Source organism: Triturus cristatus, chromosome 1_2 (assembly GCF_964204655.1).
Source record: "Triturus cristatus chromosome 1_2, aTriCri1.1, whole genome shotgun sequence".
NCBI classification, from domain to species: Eukaryota; Metazoa; Chordata; class Amphibia; order Caudata; family Salamandridae; genus Triturus; species Triturus cristatus.
In genome coordinates, this window is record NC_140580.1 from 1,188,708,414 (window position 1) to 1,188,725,908 (window position 17,495).

Sequence of the window (17,495 nt, forward strand, 5' to 3'; positions counted from 1 at the left end):
AATGTTGCTGCTCCCGAGTTTCACGCCAGTGCCAGACACCCATGGTCACTTAGACTGACGGAGGAGTGAGTGAGTGTGGGTCGGGGAGAGGGATAAGCGCCGCTGCTGAACAGGAAATGTCGGGCTAAATTGCAACACATATAAAAGAAATAATCTTTGTGAAGTAAAAGTCAATGGAAAGTTCCCGCGGAGCATGATGTGAATTTGTAGCCATTGTGTGTACTGCTTAAACCGCATTGGCCGGTCCTGTATGTCTGAGCTCGTGGCCGCAGATAACCCGTCTCCATAGCAAGGCTTGTTTTCAAGCTGCGCAGGTGAAGAGGACAGACTGAATGATTGCGATCGATTCCTCCTTCCACCTTTCTGCCGCACCTTACAACCCACTTTCCTCCTCCTGCCTCTCCCCCTTCCTTTGCCTCTCCTCCCCCCCCCTGCCACGCCCCCATAACCCCCCCTCCCCTAACAGGTTACCTCATTGTCTCTCCTGTAGTGCTGCCCCGTTAAGCGCTATACAAACAACCCATGTGACATGATAGCAACTAGTGGGAAACCAGGCGCGTATTTGAAATACCGTATTGTACGGTATTTGTGAAGGATACTTCCAGGGCCAGAGGTGATCTGATAGTCTACGAAAACACGAGTCGCCGTTGCTAGTAGGTTAAGAAATTGAAGCGCCATAAGACAACTATTAGTCGATGATTATTACAATATTTCATGCTTTAAAGGGTTAACATGTTAGCAGTAAGTCTCTTTTTGGTGGGACTTGCTAAGAGTGATGTTTTCACACGGCAGTGGAATGGAGTAACACAAAAAAAAAATGCGATTTTTCTAAATAATAAGTGTAATTATTTGGGAAGAATTCTTAGTGACGCAGTTTCCTCGCCTCTTGCTGACGAGCTTCATCGGTTAATACTTCCTATTTTAGCATGCACTGAGTCGCCTCTGTACAGAGTCAGCCGTGGCACAGTATCTCTCCTAGCACAGTTGGGTCTACACGAAGTTATTCTTTTGTGAAACCCCTGTCATTCTTGTGAGTATTAAAAAGGACTCCATGCCGCTTGCAAAGTTTTCAGCATGTGCTTTTCCGGCTTAAAAGTTGGGCCCGGATTTACTAAGATTCTGCACCATGGTTGCAAAAGATGTCACAGGAAGTGAATGTGGAATGGTTTGTGTGCATTCCCAAGTAGTAATAAAACAAACCTGCACACAGTTGTACTTAAACAAGGGAACGATATTCATTGGGCAAGAGGGCACAGCACAGACCATGACAACTTGTAGTGTGAAAAAGGCTACTTAATGAAGCAGGTGCACATCACAAATATTTCTACAACCCTAGGCAAATCGTCTTGCACAAGAACAATTGTTACTTACCTGTAAACAGGTGGTTCTCCAGTATTGGTGTCTTTCATAGATTCACATGCTTGAATATTCCCCGTCGTCGGAGTGGGAGTCCCACGGTAAATAATATAGCAATATATAGAGCCATAATTACCTACTGGCGGTCGCCAGTAGGTAGTTATAGTTAGGACCACGTTTCCATAGGAAATCCGCAACATTCTATTTTGAATAACTTTGGCGCCGGTCGACGAATCCTCGCGAATTTTACAAAATAAGTGGGGCGCTACGCTCCGCTCCTACCCTGAAAGTCTCGGGGGGATTCGTCAAGCGGGGGCTGAGATAAAAGGGGGGTCCCAAAACGCGTTTTTCCCATGCATTTTTCCATAGGACCTTTAGACAGGGCTACAGCCCGAACGGCTGAACAGAATTACTTGAAATTTGGCAGAGAGGTAGTCCTCAGGTCAAGGAAGTGCCTTTTGTAGGTTTGGTGTAAATCTGTTCAGTAGATTCTGAGAAAATAGCCTTTAAATCAATATATATATCTGAGCCAGCTTACGGTACGCTTACCGTACGCTTACCGTACGCGTACGGTGGCGTGCGCGAGCGCGATTCTGATTGGCTCTTAGATCTTAGTAAACATTCGAATCGGCCGAAACCAGGAAGCGGCGGCCGCCATTTTCTCTCTCGCACTGAGAGTGATGATGAAAAGACAAAGCACAAAAACATGTAAAGGGGCTGTTTAGACAGCTCCCACACACATAGCCAAGGTGGGGGGTCCCCAAAGATCCCCCAAGGCCAAAAACGGATTTTTTTTTTTTTCGCTAATTTCGCCGATTACGCTTACCGTACGCGTACGGTAAAAAATTATATTAAAAAAAAAATATCCACACTCTCCCCACCCCGTGTGCAATTGGTGTCCGAAGGCCACTAATTGTGCATGGCTTAGTAGAGAAGAGAAAAACTATAATATTTAAAAAAAATAAAATAAAAAAAAAATTATCCACACTCTGTCCACCCCGTGTGCAAATGGTGCCCGAAGGGCACCATTTGTGCATGGCTTATAAAAATTACGAAAAATTAAAATATTACCTTTCAAAACGAAGTGCATCATATGTCCTCCATGTGCGCACGGTGCGCGAAGCGCATCGTGCGTACATGGCCCATCTAGCGTAACGTGGGCACGCGGTGCGCGTAGCGCACCGCGTGCCCACCGTGCGTGCACGGCACTAACTGCGTAAAGTGGGCGCGCGATGCGCGAAGCGCACCGTGTGCTTACTGTGCGCGCACGGTGCGCGAAGCGCACCGTGCGCGCACGGAACGAACTGCGTTAAGTGGGCGCGCACGCCACGAATGGCGTAAAGTAACTTAGCATTTAAAAAAACGTACAAATTCACTGAAAAAACCATAGGTTTCACACACGTTATAGTTAGGAATTAGCATTTAAAAAACCTTGCAAATTCACTGAAAAAACCATAGGTTTCACACATGTTATAGTTAGCGGAAATTTTACTGATAAAAAACCAATGAAATTCCCCCGTTATAGTTAGTGCAGGCAACTATAACTCACGCGACCGCAATCTTCTGCTGATGACATATGTGTCTTTGTGAAAAAAAAATATTTGTAATATATGTATAGCTAAAAATGTATGGAAGAAGACATGGGCAAATAAGTGTCTAAATACAGTATTAGCATCAGCAGAGGATTGCGGTCGCGTGAGTTATAGTTGCCTGCACTAACTATAACGGGGGAATTTCATTGGTTTTTTATCAGTAAAATTTCCGCTAACTATAACATGTGTGAAACCTATGGTTTTTTCAGTGAATATATATATATATACATATACATAAGTAATCATATAAAACAGAGATATAAGTAAGTAATAACATCAAAAATGTCCCTATATGAAATTTCCATAGAGATACATGGAAAGAGAAAAAAGACATTCGTAGTCTATCTCTGTCATTATGTTAGTCCAAACTACGGTCAATCAGGCGCCAGCTCCTCTCTAGAACCTTCTCCTCAGAGCTTCTCACCTCAGATTTTCGTAGCACCAAAGTGACCTTAGAGTGTATGAGGAGAAGAGAGCCTCTGAAGGGAGGAGGGAGGGTCGCATGTGAATCTATGAAAGACACCAATACTGGAGAACCACCCGTTTACAGGTAAGTAACAATTGTTCTTCTCCAGTATTGGGGTGTCTTTCATAGATTCACATGCTTGAATATAGAATAGCTAGCAGTAACAATCATCATTGTTTCCACGATCACAGAGCCTTGAAATTATAATGACAATCAATCTTCTCATGCATATGACAGTACTGAATAACTGTAATTGTATAAATGCATCATATGTCAATTATAAATGGAAACAATATGGAGGCGGGAGGAAGAGGCTCACCTTATTTAAAAAGATTGCGTAGCACTGCCTGTCCTACTGCAGCGTCCTCTTCGCTTAAAGTTGCCAAGCAGTAGTGCTTAGTAAACGTGTGTCTGGTCGACCACGTAGCTGCTCTGCAGATGTGTTGCAAAGGTACTCCAGCAAATAAGGCAGTCGATGATGATACTGCCCTAGTGGAGTGCGCTCTCACTGAAGACTGTAGGGGTTTGTTTGCCTTTTGGTGGCAGAAAGCAATAGCTGCCGAAATCCATCGAGCAATGGTCGGCTTAGTAACCTGACGTCCCTTATGACAACGTCCATATGCTATAAAAAGTTGATCGGATTTTCGAAACGAACTTGTCCTACTGATGTAGAATTTTAGGCATCGCTTCACGTCCAAAGAGTGCAATCTTTGCTCTGCAGGTGTCTGAGGGTTGGCAAAGAAGGTCTTTAATATTACTGGTTCATTAATATGAAAATCAGTAGGCACCTTGGGTAGGAATGATGGATTGGTGCGTAACACTACAGCATCCGGTTTGAACTGCAGGAACGGAGGTTTGACGGTAAAAGCATGAATGTCACCGACACGACGTGAAGACGTTAATGCCAGAAGTAGTGCGACCTTCCAAGTTAGATATTTTAGGTCGGCCTTGTGAATGGGCTCGAACGGAGGTCTCATCAATTGCGCCAACACAACGTTAAGATGCCACAACGGAGGAGGGCGTCGAATTGGCGGGAATTTCCGAAACAAACCCTTAAAAAATTGGCGGATTATTCTTGAGGAACAAAGGGAATTTGAGCCATCCTGCCGAAAACGGGAAATTGCTGCCAAGAAAACCCGTAGGGTTGCGTGAGACAAACCAGAATTAGCTAGGTGCAAGAAAAAAGGTAGTAATTGGTGCGCCCTGGAGTGTATCGGGTGGACTCCGTTAGCAGCACACCAGTGGCAGAATCTTTTCCATTTGAACTTGTACGTCCTGATTGTAGAGGGTGCTCTTGCTTGGGCCAAAATATCCCTACAATCCTGCGGGATGTCTAGATGGGCGAACTCATGGTGTTTAGGTTCCAGGCCGATAAGCTCAGTGAGGAGGGATTTGGATGACAAATTCTCCCTTCGCTCATCGTGAGCAGATCTGTCCGCTGTTCCAGGAGGATTGGTTGACATTGGGACATCAGAAGCAGTTCTGAGAACCACGGTTGTCGGGGCCAGCGTGGGGCTATTAGAATCAGGTGGCAAGGCTGTTTCTTCATTTTCCAAAGGACCCGAGGTATGAGGGGAATTGGAGGAAAGGCGTACGCAAATAGATTGCACCAGTTTATCAAAAGGGCATTCCCCTGCGAGCCCTTGTGGGGATGCCAGCTTGCATAATTCCGGCATTTCCGGTTCTCCGGCGTAGCAAAAAGATCCAGTTGTGGACGACCCCATATTTGGAATATCCTCTCTAGAGTGGGTTGGTGTAATTCCCACTCGTTGGTCGACGAGGAGGACCTGATTAGGGAATCCGCTAGGATATTGGCTACTCCTGGTAGATGTACTGCTGTAATCATGATTTGATGACTGAGAGACCAGTCCCAAATTCTTTGAGCTAACCTGGACAGACTTGGGGATTTTGTTCCGCCTTGTTTGTTGACATAGTGCATACAGGTGGTGTTGTCTGTTTGTATTAGCACTGATTCTCCCTGGATCAAGGGCAGAAATGACTTGAGAGCAAGATAAATTGCCATCATCTCCAACCTGTTGATGTGCCAAGTTGACCATCTTCCTTTTACGGAGAGATCTTCCAAATGTGCACCCCATCCCTCTAATGAGGCGTCTGTCGTGATTGTTCTGTCCGGCGGCACCGACAGAAAAGACATGCCTTCTGTGAGGTTGGCTGGATTTGTCCACCATGCGAGCGCTGACCTCATTTGATCTGTGACACGTACCATATCGTGGAACGAACCCGTGACCTGACGCCACTGAACGTCCAGTGCTTCCTGAATAGGACGTGTTCTCAGCCTGCAATGAGGAACTAAGGCAATGGAGGATGACGCCATCCCCAGAAACGATTTTAACAATCTCACAGAAACTGACTCTTTTGACCTGAACAACACCACCAGCCGTAGTATCTTTTGCAGACGCTCTTGGGAAAGAAACGCTCTTGCTGATACCGTTTCCAGAGTTGCTCCCAGAAAATCCCTTTGTTGAGCAGGATGAGGTTGGGATTTTGCTGCATTTATCGACAGACCTAGTGAGCGAAACACGTTCTGGCACAGAAGTATGTGTTGTTCTAAGTGAGTGCTTGACTGGGATTTTAGGAGAAAATCGTCCAGATATGGAAAAATCTGCATTCCCTGAAGTCGCAGAAATGCTATCACTGGAGCTAGTACCTTCGTGAACACACGAGGGGCCGAGCGCAGACCAAACGGTAACACCTTGAATTGGTAATCGTGTTGACCCACTCGAAAACGCAGGAACCTTCGATGCCTTTGTTATATCGGAATATGAAAATAGGCATCCTGGAGATCTATAGTTGCCATGAAATCTTCCTGCGAAGGTAGACGCAAGATGTCTACTAGCGTCATCATACGAAAGGATTGGCTCTTTAGGTATTTGTTTAGTGCCCTTAAATCGAGGATGGGCCTCCACTCCCCGTTCTTCTTTGTGATCAGAAAGAAACGGGAATAAAAACCCTTTCCCCTTTGCGAAACTGGCACCATTTCTACAGCTCCCTTCTGCTGTAGAAGTCGAACTTGATGTAAAAGTTCTTTCATGTGAGCAGGTGGTGGTCCGGAGGGTGGTGTGGAAGGAGGGAATTTGGTGAATTCTAAGGCGTGTCCTTTCTTCACAATGTCCAAAACCCAACGGTCCCTTGTGATGGAGGACCATTGAGAAAAGAACAGAGAGATTCGACCTCCAACCATGCATGTCCGGAAAGAGTCACTGTCTCTTAGATGCGTTTCCTCTGTATGAGGATTTCCCTCTGTACGACTTAGAAGCCTGCTGTCGGGACGATTGCTGTTGCTGGGTATTGGAATATCGGTTGGATCCTTGATTATAGGGTCTGTATTGATTATTACCCCTTCGAAAATTGGAGGGGGAGGAGGTGCCGCGTCCGCGTGCACCACGAAAATTCTGCCTTTGAAATTGAAGGTTTCCTAAAGATCTAGCTGTCTCAGTGTCCTTCTTTATGGATTGAAGTGCCTCATCAACGTGAGTTCCAAACAACGCTTCGCCGTCATAAGCCATGTTAAGAATCATGGATTGTACTTCCTGACGAAAGGATGTCGATTTTAACCATCCTTGCCTGCGCAGAACAGCCGCTCCGGCAAGCTGACGGAATCCCGTGCAGGCGATGTCTACTGCACAATCAATTATCTCCGTTGATGCTGCTTCTCCTTCTTGAAGCAACTTCATTGCTTCCCCCTTAGAAGGCTCCGGTAACTGTTGCAGTACTTCTGAAATGTCAGCCCACACCTGTCGGTCATAGCGACCCAATACGGCCAAGGCATTAGCTGCTCTTACCACAGTAGAGGCCATAGAAGAGAACTTACGCCCTATGGCATCCATTCGACGTCCGTCACGGTCAGGTGGTGCGGTGACAGTCGACGTCGGATTCTTTGCCTTACGTTGCGCTGCCTGCGTAACAACTGATTCAGGTTTAGCCTGTCCCGTGAGGCATGCTGGGGTTCCTATTGGTGCCTTATATTTTTTCTCTAATCGAGGCACCTGTGCCGGCAAGGTATTCGGTGCTTGCATCAACTTCTTGCCTTCCTCCCAAATAAATTCCACAATAGGAATAGCATGAGTCTGTTTAAACGGCTGACTTTTGAAATCATAGAGGAAACAATCTTCCTCCCTGCGCTCAGTTGTTAGTTTAAAACGTTGCGCCGCCCTCTCCATTAATTGATGGAAATTTGCTATGTCCACTGGAGGTGAATCCCCTGTGACTATCTGAGAGGGGGATGGTGTCTGTACTTGGTAATTGTCCCACTCCGCCATATCCTCATCATCGTCATCCACATCCCCATCATCATCTGGGAGTTCACCCTCTTCTGTTTCTTCCTGCGGATGCTGATATTGAGGCAACAACCTCTCTGGGACCGGTCTTGGTGGTGCAGACGGCAGCAGAGGTACAGGATTCTCTATTGGTATCTGTGGTATAGTTGGAACCACAGGAGTTGACGGGACCTCAGAACCTTGTGGAGGTAGCGGAAAGCGTTGATTATAGTCATCCAACATGCGTTTGAGATTAGTTATAAGCGACAAAGGAAGAGTCGCCTTTGGCTGTTTCGCAGGTACCTGCTGTATGTACACTGGATCTTCATCCTCACTGCTGTCCTGGCATTTAATTAGAAGGTCAGATGGGCTTTGCGCCGTTCCAAAGGACTCCGGCAGACCCTCGGACTCCTGATCAGAATCCGTAGCAAATAAAGGCGATGGAGGCTGCGCCTCTGAAAGCGATGCTGAAGATGCGTGAGGTAGCTGTTCCCTCCTTGACTATGGGGCAGACGCTACTTTTTTCAACTTTATCCTTATGAAAGAACCTGCCGTTGACTGCTGTATGGTAGACACTGTGGATGTCTTCGGAGAAGGCCTCGTCGACGGAGCTGTCGTAAATGGAACGATTGTCGACAGAATATGCGTCAGTGAACCTTGCGCCTTTGAAATCGACGTCGACGGAACCGTCGTCGGAATCGTTGTGGACGGAGCCGCCGTCGACGGAGTCATCGTCGTCGACGGAGCCGCCGTCGACGGAATTGTCGTCGTCGAGGTCTTGGTCGACGAAGTCGCCGTCGACGATCCCGTCGACGGGATCTTTTTCTTCTTCGACGACGGAGTGGGCGTCGACGAGGTTGACGACGCCTTCGTCGACGACACAAGTAGCGTCGACAGTACCTTTGCCTTCTTCGTCGTCGACGATGTAATGGGCAAAATTGAAGTCACAGCCCTTGTACTAGTGATGGTCCCCGTCGACGAGGATAACGTCGACAGAACGCTCGTCGACGACGAAGCAGCTGATGTCGTCGTCATAGTCACCGTCGACGAGCCAGATATCGCCGATCTCGTCGTCGGCAGCATCGTCGACGAGGCGGACAGTCTTTTTCCTGAGGACTGTGAAGTAGACGCCTCTTCAGCCTGAGAACTGTGTCTCTTAGGTGACAAAACAGTAGGTGCGACAGCCGAAGTGGTAGCTGTCAGAGTCAAAGAAAGCTTCTTTTTCTTGAGGAAAGGAGATGGTAACTCCTGCACACTACTGCGCTTAGAGGCTGGTTGAGAACGGCCAGAATACATACTTTCCACATCAGAAACTGGGTTGTCCTTATCCTTCAGTCGCTGTAGCCATATTAACAGGCGGCCTTCTCTATCCTTTAAAGTCTTTGTAGAAAAGGTTCTACAAATTTTACATTTTGCCACCTCATGGTCTGGGTACAAACAGTAAATACACTTACTGTGTGGGTCCTCAGAAAATAGACGCAGCTTTCCAGATGAAGAACATGGTCTAAACAAAGATTTCTTACTGGAAGACATTCTGACTGAAAAAAACTGAGCAGAGCTCAGGGAGACTCCCTGTCACACGACGTGCGGTAGAAAATCTGAGGTGAGAAGCTCTGAGGAGAAGGTTCTAGAGAGGAGCTGGCGCCTGATTGGCCGTAGTTTGGACTAACATAATGACAGAGACTACGAATGTCTTTTTTCTCTTTCCATGTATCTCTATGGAAATTTCATATAGGGACATTTTTGATGTTATTACTTACTTATATCTCTGTTTTATATGATTACTTATGTATATGTATATATATATATATAGATTATGGCTCTATATATTGCTATATTATTTACCGTGGGACTCCCACTCCGACGACGGGGAATATTCAAGCATGTGAATCTATGAAAGACACCCCAATACTGGAGAACTATTGTTCTCACTATATGTCAGTATTCACCTACCGGTTGCCCCCCCGACCTTATTTGTTCCTCGACAATTTCCCCCCAGCTCAACTGCCTCTCAGTATATCTATGCTCTACACATCCTGAACTGACTTTACTTCATATTGTATTGTAATTGCATTTATATAGCGATTACTACCCCTGAAGAGGCGTCAAAGCGCATTTTCGGCGAGTAGCACGCTACTCTGGAACCCATTAAGCATTAGCGGTGAATTAATATAGTGAAATATGAAAGTAATGTGAGTGGTGGATATTAGTCAGTTATTTGGAGTGCGTAGGATGTCACTGTAAACCTTTAACTTCTTGCTACCTGCAAGTGCCAAATTACTCCCACCCTTCCCTTTAAACTGCTTCGCCCACTCCAACAAGCTAAACAAGCATTTACAATGCAACGGTCTCGGCATTGTTAAAGTTAGAGCTATTGGCATTGCTCATGACAATGCCGTTTCTTTAAATGTTTTAAAAACAAAAACAAAAATAATGTCATGAGCAATGCCAATAGCTCTAACTTTACCAATGCCGAGACCATTGCATTGTAAATGCTTGTTAACTGCATACCAGGGCGGGGCATTGTCAGTTTCTGTTCTCCCCTGGAGGTTCTTTGCAGCTTGTTCTAGAGTTGCAGCCTAAGAACAGGATTCTGCGTATATTGGTTGTTGAGCCATCATTTCCCTAAAACACATTGGTGTAAAATGAAATCAGTAAAAAAGCGCATACTGGTTCGCAAGATGCCCGCATATGGACTTTGGTTAGAGGAGAAATGTGTGTGCCCCTTCTGGTTGGAGGTTACCCCATCTTTCCCAAGGACATTTTAGAAAATGGTGCACTGTTTGACAGATGCAGGATACGGCTCCTTTCACATATGCCAGACACTGCCCGTTCACAGATGCAGGATACTGCCCCTTTCACACATGCAGGATACTGACCACCGGGTGGTCGTGGAGACCAGGCCTGCTTTGCATTCACGCTTCCATCTCTCGCTGCCGTGGGATCCCTTCGCTTTCTGTGCCCGGCCGCTGCACCATTGTGGAGCCCCTTCCTCGGCCCTCCCTGAGGGGGAGGAGATGTGCTAACTCGCGGTGCCTCCTACTCCCTCACGTAAGGGGGGGGGGGGTGCACAGCCGACGTGCCTCTGCCTCGAGTCTCTTCTGCATGGCGGAAACTGCTTTCTGCTAAACTTTGCCTTGTGTTCCCGGCCCTTGCACAATTTTTAGCATTTTCTGTGCACCACCGCGGCGTGTCCCTTCCAGTCTGGGAAGGCGGGCCCCGTGGAGGCCGCTGGAGCCTGCCGCGGACCGAATCCTCTTCTACTCTATCCCAGCTCTACCGAGGCGCACTGAACTAATCCCCTCCATGTGGCCCCCTCTGAGGCTAACTGAGCCACAATAGAAGTCTGCACTGGAGGGCACTTGAATCCCACCATAAATGATGATATGAGGATAATTATGAAAATGTTGAAATGTTTTTCAGCCCCTCTTAACCAAAGCCCCATGCGCTCTCTCTCTCTTTCTGTCGCTGTATTTTCTCACACTCTCTCGCACGCCCTCTCTCTCTGGTCTCTCTCTCCCTGCCGCTCTCCTCACTCTCTCTCTAGTCTCTCCCTTGTCTCTCTCTAGTCTCTCCCTTCTCTCTCTCTCTATCTCTTTGCAGTCGCTATCTAATCCCCCCTCTCGCTCCATGCCTTCTTCTCTCAGTTTATTCCTCCTCTATTAATCTCTTTTCTCTTATGTTCTCCTCTACCTCTCTTTAGCCTTTTCTCTTCTTATCACACTTCCGTCTCTTCTTCTGCACACTCTTCTCTCTTTCTTCCTTTTCGGCCTCTTCTCGTTTTTCAATCATTTGTTGCTATGTCTCTCTCTCTCTTTTATTCTCACCTTCCCCTCTCGCTTTTTTCTCATTCCCCCATCTGTTTCCTCTGTTCCTCGGTCAACTATTCTCTGTCCTCTCCCCTTTTCTTCCCTCTCTTGGCTCCATGCCTGCCTCACTCTCTTCTCTTTTCAATTTATTTTGCTCTCTTTCCTTTCCCATTCCTTCTAAGTCACATACAGGTATGAGTACCTAATTACAGAGCCAGCGTTTCAAGGCAAGTGACATCTGTATGTCAAACTGTTGTGTTTTCAGTCCGTTTTCTGGTGATGTTTACTACTTTCTCTGTTTTTATATAGCCTGAACTCAACCAGAAGGATTTGGAGCGCTTTACAAGATCAAAACTTATATTATACCAGGGCATGTTAACTTTGCTTTAGGCGCGAAGAGATTAAGTAACTTGCCCAGGATCACAGGGTGTTAAACCAATTTCAGGACTTCAACCCGGTTCCAAAAGCGGCAGCTGTAGCCCTTAAGCCAGATCTCATCCCCACCCTTTCCCGGTTAAGCTCTCAATTTGCACACTATTCTCCCCTTTTCACCTGCACACTTCACCCGTCCCAAAGCACGTAATCACCACTAACTAAACACTTATAAGGTTCCCAAAGGCAAGACATATTGGCTATGCCAATGCTTGTTCTTATAAAAGCAAGTACTTGTCTGCACTTTGAGTTGTATTCACTGGCCTGTATCTACATCCCGCCCCTCCACCCCCGAGGGAGCCTTTGACTGTTCATGCATAGCTACCACTAAGAGTCAAGTACAGAGGGGTTCTTGGCCCAGTTACTCAGAATCCATAGTAGACCGATCCCACGGCCATAAGGAAGAAAAGGCCTCAACTCTCGCAGTTGGGCCCAGTAGCCCCTGCATGCCCCGCATAAATGGGGTCTGACACACACCAGTCAGAAAGGTTGCACCCCCAAAGCAGAGTGTGTGCCCCAGGCCGAGCAGAGAACAGCGTACCCCCAGACGCGCTGGGCACCGGGCCTAATGCTCCAAAGTGGAGTCCATGACACCGAAACACCCCTTCCTCTTAACTAAGGATGGTCTGCTCCAGAACCCCTACAGAAGAGCAGGTCCCCCATAACCTAATGAGAAGCAGACCCCGCAGACCCACCCAGCAGTCCTAGGAGCAGCACCCAGCAAACCCAGCATCAGACCCTGCAGCCCCACCCGTCAGACCCTGCAGCCCCACCCATCAGACCCTGCAGCCCCACCCATCAGACCCTGCAGCCCCACCCGTCAGCCCCACCCGTCAGACCCTGCAGCCCCACCCGTCAGACCCTGCAGCCCCACCCATCAGACCCTGAAGCCCCACCCATCAGACCCTGAAGCCCCACCCATCAGACCCTGAAGCCCCACCCATCAGACCATGCAGCCTCACCCATCAGACCCACCCATCAGACCTGGTTTGCCTCCTTCCTCTCTGATAGATCCCAAATGATCAAAATAGCGAACAGTCTTTCATCTCCTTTGGCGGTCGGTCAAGGTGTCCCTCAAGGCTCTATACTTGCACCCACACTGTTCAATCTCTATTTAGAACAGTTGGTAAATCTCCTGAGTAAATCCGGGATCCACTATCATCTATATGCGGACGACACTCAAATCTACCTTAAGGTGGCTTCCAATCATGATCTCTCCTTCCTAAGCTCTACTCTCGACTCCATGCAAAACTGGATGTTAACTCATCAACTGATCCTGAATCCCTCCAAAACTGAATTCCTCCTCCTCACTTTCTCCTCCCCCAGTGCAATCATGGATGGGTCATATTAATCTACTGAACAATAAACCCATCATTGTTGAGAGCGCAAAATCCCTTGGTGTCATACTCGACAAAAAACTCAATCTACTCTCCCACATCGATTCCATTGCAAAGTCTGCTCGATACCAACTGCGCCTTCTTTGGGGGATTAGTCGCTTCTTCCCGGAACACGACCTTAAAACCCTGGTCCAATCGCTGGTTTTCTCCAGATTGGACTACTGCAATTCTCTTATTGCTGGCCTCCCCAAAACCCACCTGTCCCCCCTGAAGTCTGTTCTCCATTCAGCAGCTCGTTTCATTTAAGAAGCGACCACATCACACCCATTTTATCCACCCTCCGAACTCACTTCCGCCTCAGCTCCAGACCACCACCTATTCCCAGGCCTTCAAAACTAACCTCAAAGCTCTCCTCCTTCAAAGACACTTCCAAATTTAATTCACACCCTCTCTATTATCTGAAGGAAGTCCTTCCATTATGGGAAGTTCTGTTCTCCATGACTATAGAAGTGCCTTCCCAGTGTGTTTTTGTGTTTTGAGTGTCTGCCATTTAGTGCAGTATTATACCTCTACTTGTACTTTGTACTCTTTTGTAACATGCACACATGTCACCTTTCCTTTTGAACGTATCGTTTGCTACCACTTTTTTGCTTTTTATACATGCACAATTGTCACTATTGCCTCATGTAACGCAACGTTTGATTTAGTGTTTTGAGTGTCTGCCATTTATTGCAACTTTTTACCTCTGTGTACTTTATGCTCTTGTAACCTGCGCACGTCACTTTTTCCTTTTGTAACGTATCGTTTGCTACCTCTTGTATTTTGTTTGCTCTTGACATTTGCATAATTGTCACTATTGCCTCATGTAACGTAACGTTTGATTTTGTAACATGCTCACTTGTAATTTTCTCCTCATGTATCATCACTGCTCCTATTGTGAAGCGCTCTGACACATTTGGGTAAAGTCCGCGCTATATAAAAACGCATTAAATAAAATAAAACCCATCAGACCCACCCGTCAGACCCCCAAATCAGTCTGGCCCTCGGGGGGCTCCAAAACGTCTAGTGGGACGCCCCCCCCCCCCGAAAAAAAAAACTCACCGAGCAGGCAGTAACCAGAGCCCCGGCCCACAGCCGAGGGGGTCTCAGACCCTCACACCCCATATTTAAAACATTCCCCCTCCCCTCAAAGTCACTAGAGCCTGCCTTCGAGCCCCCCAACCCCGCAGCCTACCCCCTCCACACCCCTCACAGAGCCGGCGGAGACCCCGCTCTCCACACACACACCCGCCCCGCCCTCAGAGGCAGATGCCACGAGCCCCCACCCCGCTCACCCTCCAGCCGGGGGCGGAACTCGCACTCGCAGCCCCCGGCCCCCAGGCCGCAGCTCAGGGCCCTCAGGTCCCAGGGGGCCCCTGGGGCGGCCAGGAGCAGCAGCAGGAGGAGCGCGAGCGGCGACATTCGGGGTCGGAGTTCGCACTTCCGGGTCCGGACACCGGGCGAGAAGCAGGCGCGTCATGGGCACGTACTACACTTCCCGGCGTGCACAGCGGCTCCAGGCCTGTGTCACGGGGCTACTACGATTCCCGGCATGCACAGCGGCTCCAGGCCTGTGTCACGGGGCTACTACGATTCCCGGCATGCACAGCGGCTCCAGGCCTGCACTGAGGCCTGCGCCACGGGACTTCTACACTTCCCGGCATGCATTGTGGCTCCAGGCGTGCACTGAGGCCTGCGCCGCGGCAGTACTACACTTCCCGGGTTGCACTTCGGCTCCAGGTCTGCACTGCGGCCTGCGCCACGGGACTGTCACACTTCCCGGCATGCATCTGAGGCTCCAGGCTTGCACTCAGCCTGCATCACAGCAGTACTACACTTCCCGGCATGCACAGCTGCGCCAGGCCTGCACTGAACGAGGCCTGCGCCACGAGAGTACTACACTTCCCGGCCTGCCCAGCGGCTCCAGGCTTTGAACTGAGCTCTCCTCCAGTGAGAGTACTACACTTCCCAGCCCGCTCTGTGGCTCCAAGCCTGCCCTGAGGCCTCCGCCACGGAAGTACTACACTTCCCGACGTGCGCTGCGGCAGCCGCCTGCACTATGTCCCTTGGTTCGGCCTCCACTCCCCAAGGGGAGGACGATAGTGGCTGGACCGGGGGTCTTAGTGGAGGCCACTCCCAAGGAGCATAGCAAAGGCACCCTCCAGCTGGTCACCCCACCCGGATCCCACAAACTTAGACCACACCAATTTCACGTTATGGCAGAATTGAGGCCGCAGTTTATTAGGCAGTTTAAACTTACAAGCGATCCTTCAACATGCATTACTTAATCTATTTGGAGGCCTGCGACCTCTGTACCATAGCCAGAAGCACTGTGCCCTACATTCAGGCCGGCCATCATTTACTCCCACTGTGGGAAAGCATCTGCTTCCAACCCGACCGGGTGACCTTTTCACTTCCGGTGCAACCACCTTTGCTTCCGGGTAAGCATCTGCTTCCAACCCGACCTGGTGACCTTTCACTTCCGGTAGGTACCACCATGCATTTCCTTCCGGGTAAGCGCCTGCTTCCAACCTGACCATGTGAGCTTACCCATCCGGTGCCATCACGCCTCCTAACTTCTTCCGGGCCACAGGCTTCGCCCTTTACTATTTACTTCCGGTTCAACCTCCAAGGCCATTGCGGTTGCTTGCCAGTGCCCCCTGGGTCCTGACTGTTACCTGTTTGTGGCCTGTTCTTGTTCGGCAGATGCTAAGCTTAAGTAGGATCGCTATCCTCTGCTAGTAACACACCCTTCTGCCCTTGCGACTGACTTTTCCCAAGTGTACCCCGCTCTCAACTTTTGAATTACTCAGAGGGTAGGTGGGTCTTCTCCGTAACATTCCCAGGAGAAAGAGGGTGTTACGACCCGCGCTTGTGTTTAAGCACCCCACCACCTCCAGCCAAATTCCTTGCTTAAATTTATGACTGGGCTGAACCCAGTGTCTGAATATGCTGCCCAGCAAGTTCCCTGCCTACGCTCCCATTACCCCCACCCTTTCCAGCCCGGGTTCTGTTCCTGGGGTGGACTCCACTGAGGCCCTCGGTCCAGCCACACCCCCCCCTTTGGGGTATGGGGGCCAAACCAAGGGGCATAGCGAAGGCACCCCCCACCTGGTCGCCCCACCCGGATCCCACCACCCGGATCCCACAAACTTAGACCTCACCAATTTCACGCTAGGGCAGAATTGAGGCCGCAGTTTATTAGGCAGTTTAAACTTACAAGCGATCCTTCAACATGCATTACTTTAATTTATTTGGAAGCCTGCGACCTCTGTACCATAGCCAGAAGCACTGTGCCTTACATTCAGTGCCGGCCATCATTTACTTCCACTATGGGCAAGCATCTGCTTTCAACCCCCCCACCGGGTGACCTTTCACTTCCGGTGCAACCACACGTTTCTTTCCGGGTAAGCGTCTGCTTCCAACCCAACCGGGTGACCTTTCACTTCCGGTGCCACCACACATTCTATTCCGGGTAAGCGTCTGCTTCCAACCCAACCGGGTGATCTTTCACTTCCGGTGCAACCACACCTTTCATTCCGGGTAAGCATCTGCTTCCAACCCGACTGGGTGACCTTTTACTTCCGGTTCCACCATGCCTTTCCTTCCGGGTAAGCCCCTGCTTCCAACCTGACCGGGTGACCTTACACTTCCGATGCCATCACACCTCCCAACTTCTTCCGGGCCACAGGCTCAGCCCTTGACTATTTTCTTCCGGTTCAACCCCCTAAGGCTATTGCGGTAGCTTGCCAGTACCCCCTGGGTCCTGACTGTTACCTTTTTGTGGCCTGTTCTTGTTCGGCAGATGCTAAGTTTAAGTAGGATCGCTTTGTAAGTACCGCCAACCCTTTCTGGAAGCTTTCGCTGCCAGGAAGTCCCCCCCGCCATAGCTGCGCCTCAATTCTTCTAATACACCTACAACACTTTGTATGGAATATTGCCTATATGTTCCGTAGAAGATTTGGCATGAGGTTGTTTATAGCTGTATCTGACAACTGTATAACTCCCTCCTTGGGATGGAGCCCCTGCCAGGGCCTCCAGGGAATAATCTAAGAGTATCCCACTTTGTGTCATACATGCTCCTGGCCAAGTTAGGCGGTATTCCTTTACACTGAGAAAGTCTCGGGGGGATTCGTCAAGCGGGGGCTGAGATAAAAGGGGGGTCCCAAAACGAGTTTTTCCCATGC

At 48.9% G+C, this 17,495-nt stretch overlaps 1 protein-coding gene across 1 annotated transcript in view; it reads right to left on the minus strand.

The window, feature by feature from the left end:
- Nucleotides 1-14,815, minus strand: part of TOR2A (torsin family 2 member A) — a 119,176-nt gene extending 104,361 nt beyond the window's left edge. The window contains exon 1 of the mRNA XM_085614132.1: nucleotides 14,604-14,815. Within this exon, the coding sequence (XP_085470258.1) occupies nucleotides 14,604-14,730 (127 nt within the window). The 5' untranslated portion in view covers nucleotides 14,731-14,815. The remainder of the gene's footprint in view (nucleotides 1-14,603) is intronic.
- Nucleotides 14,816-17,495: the final 2,680 nt, after the last annotated feature.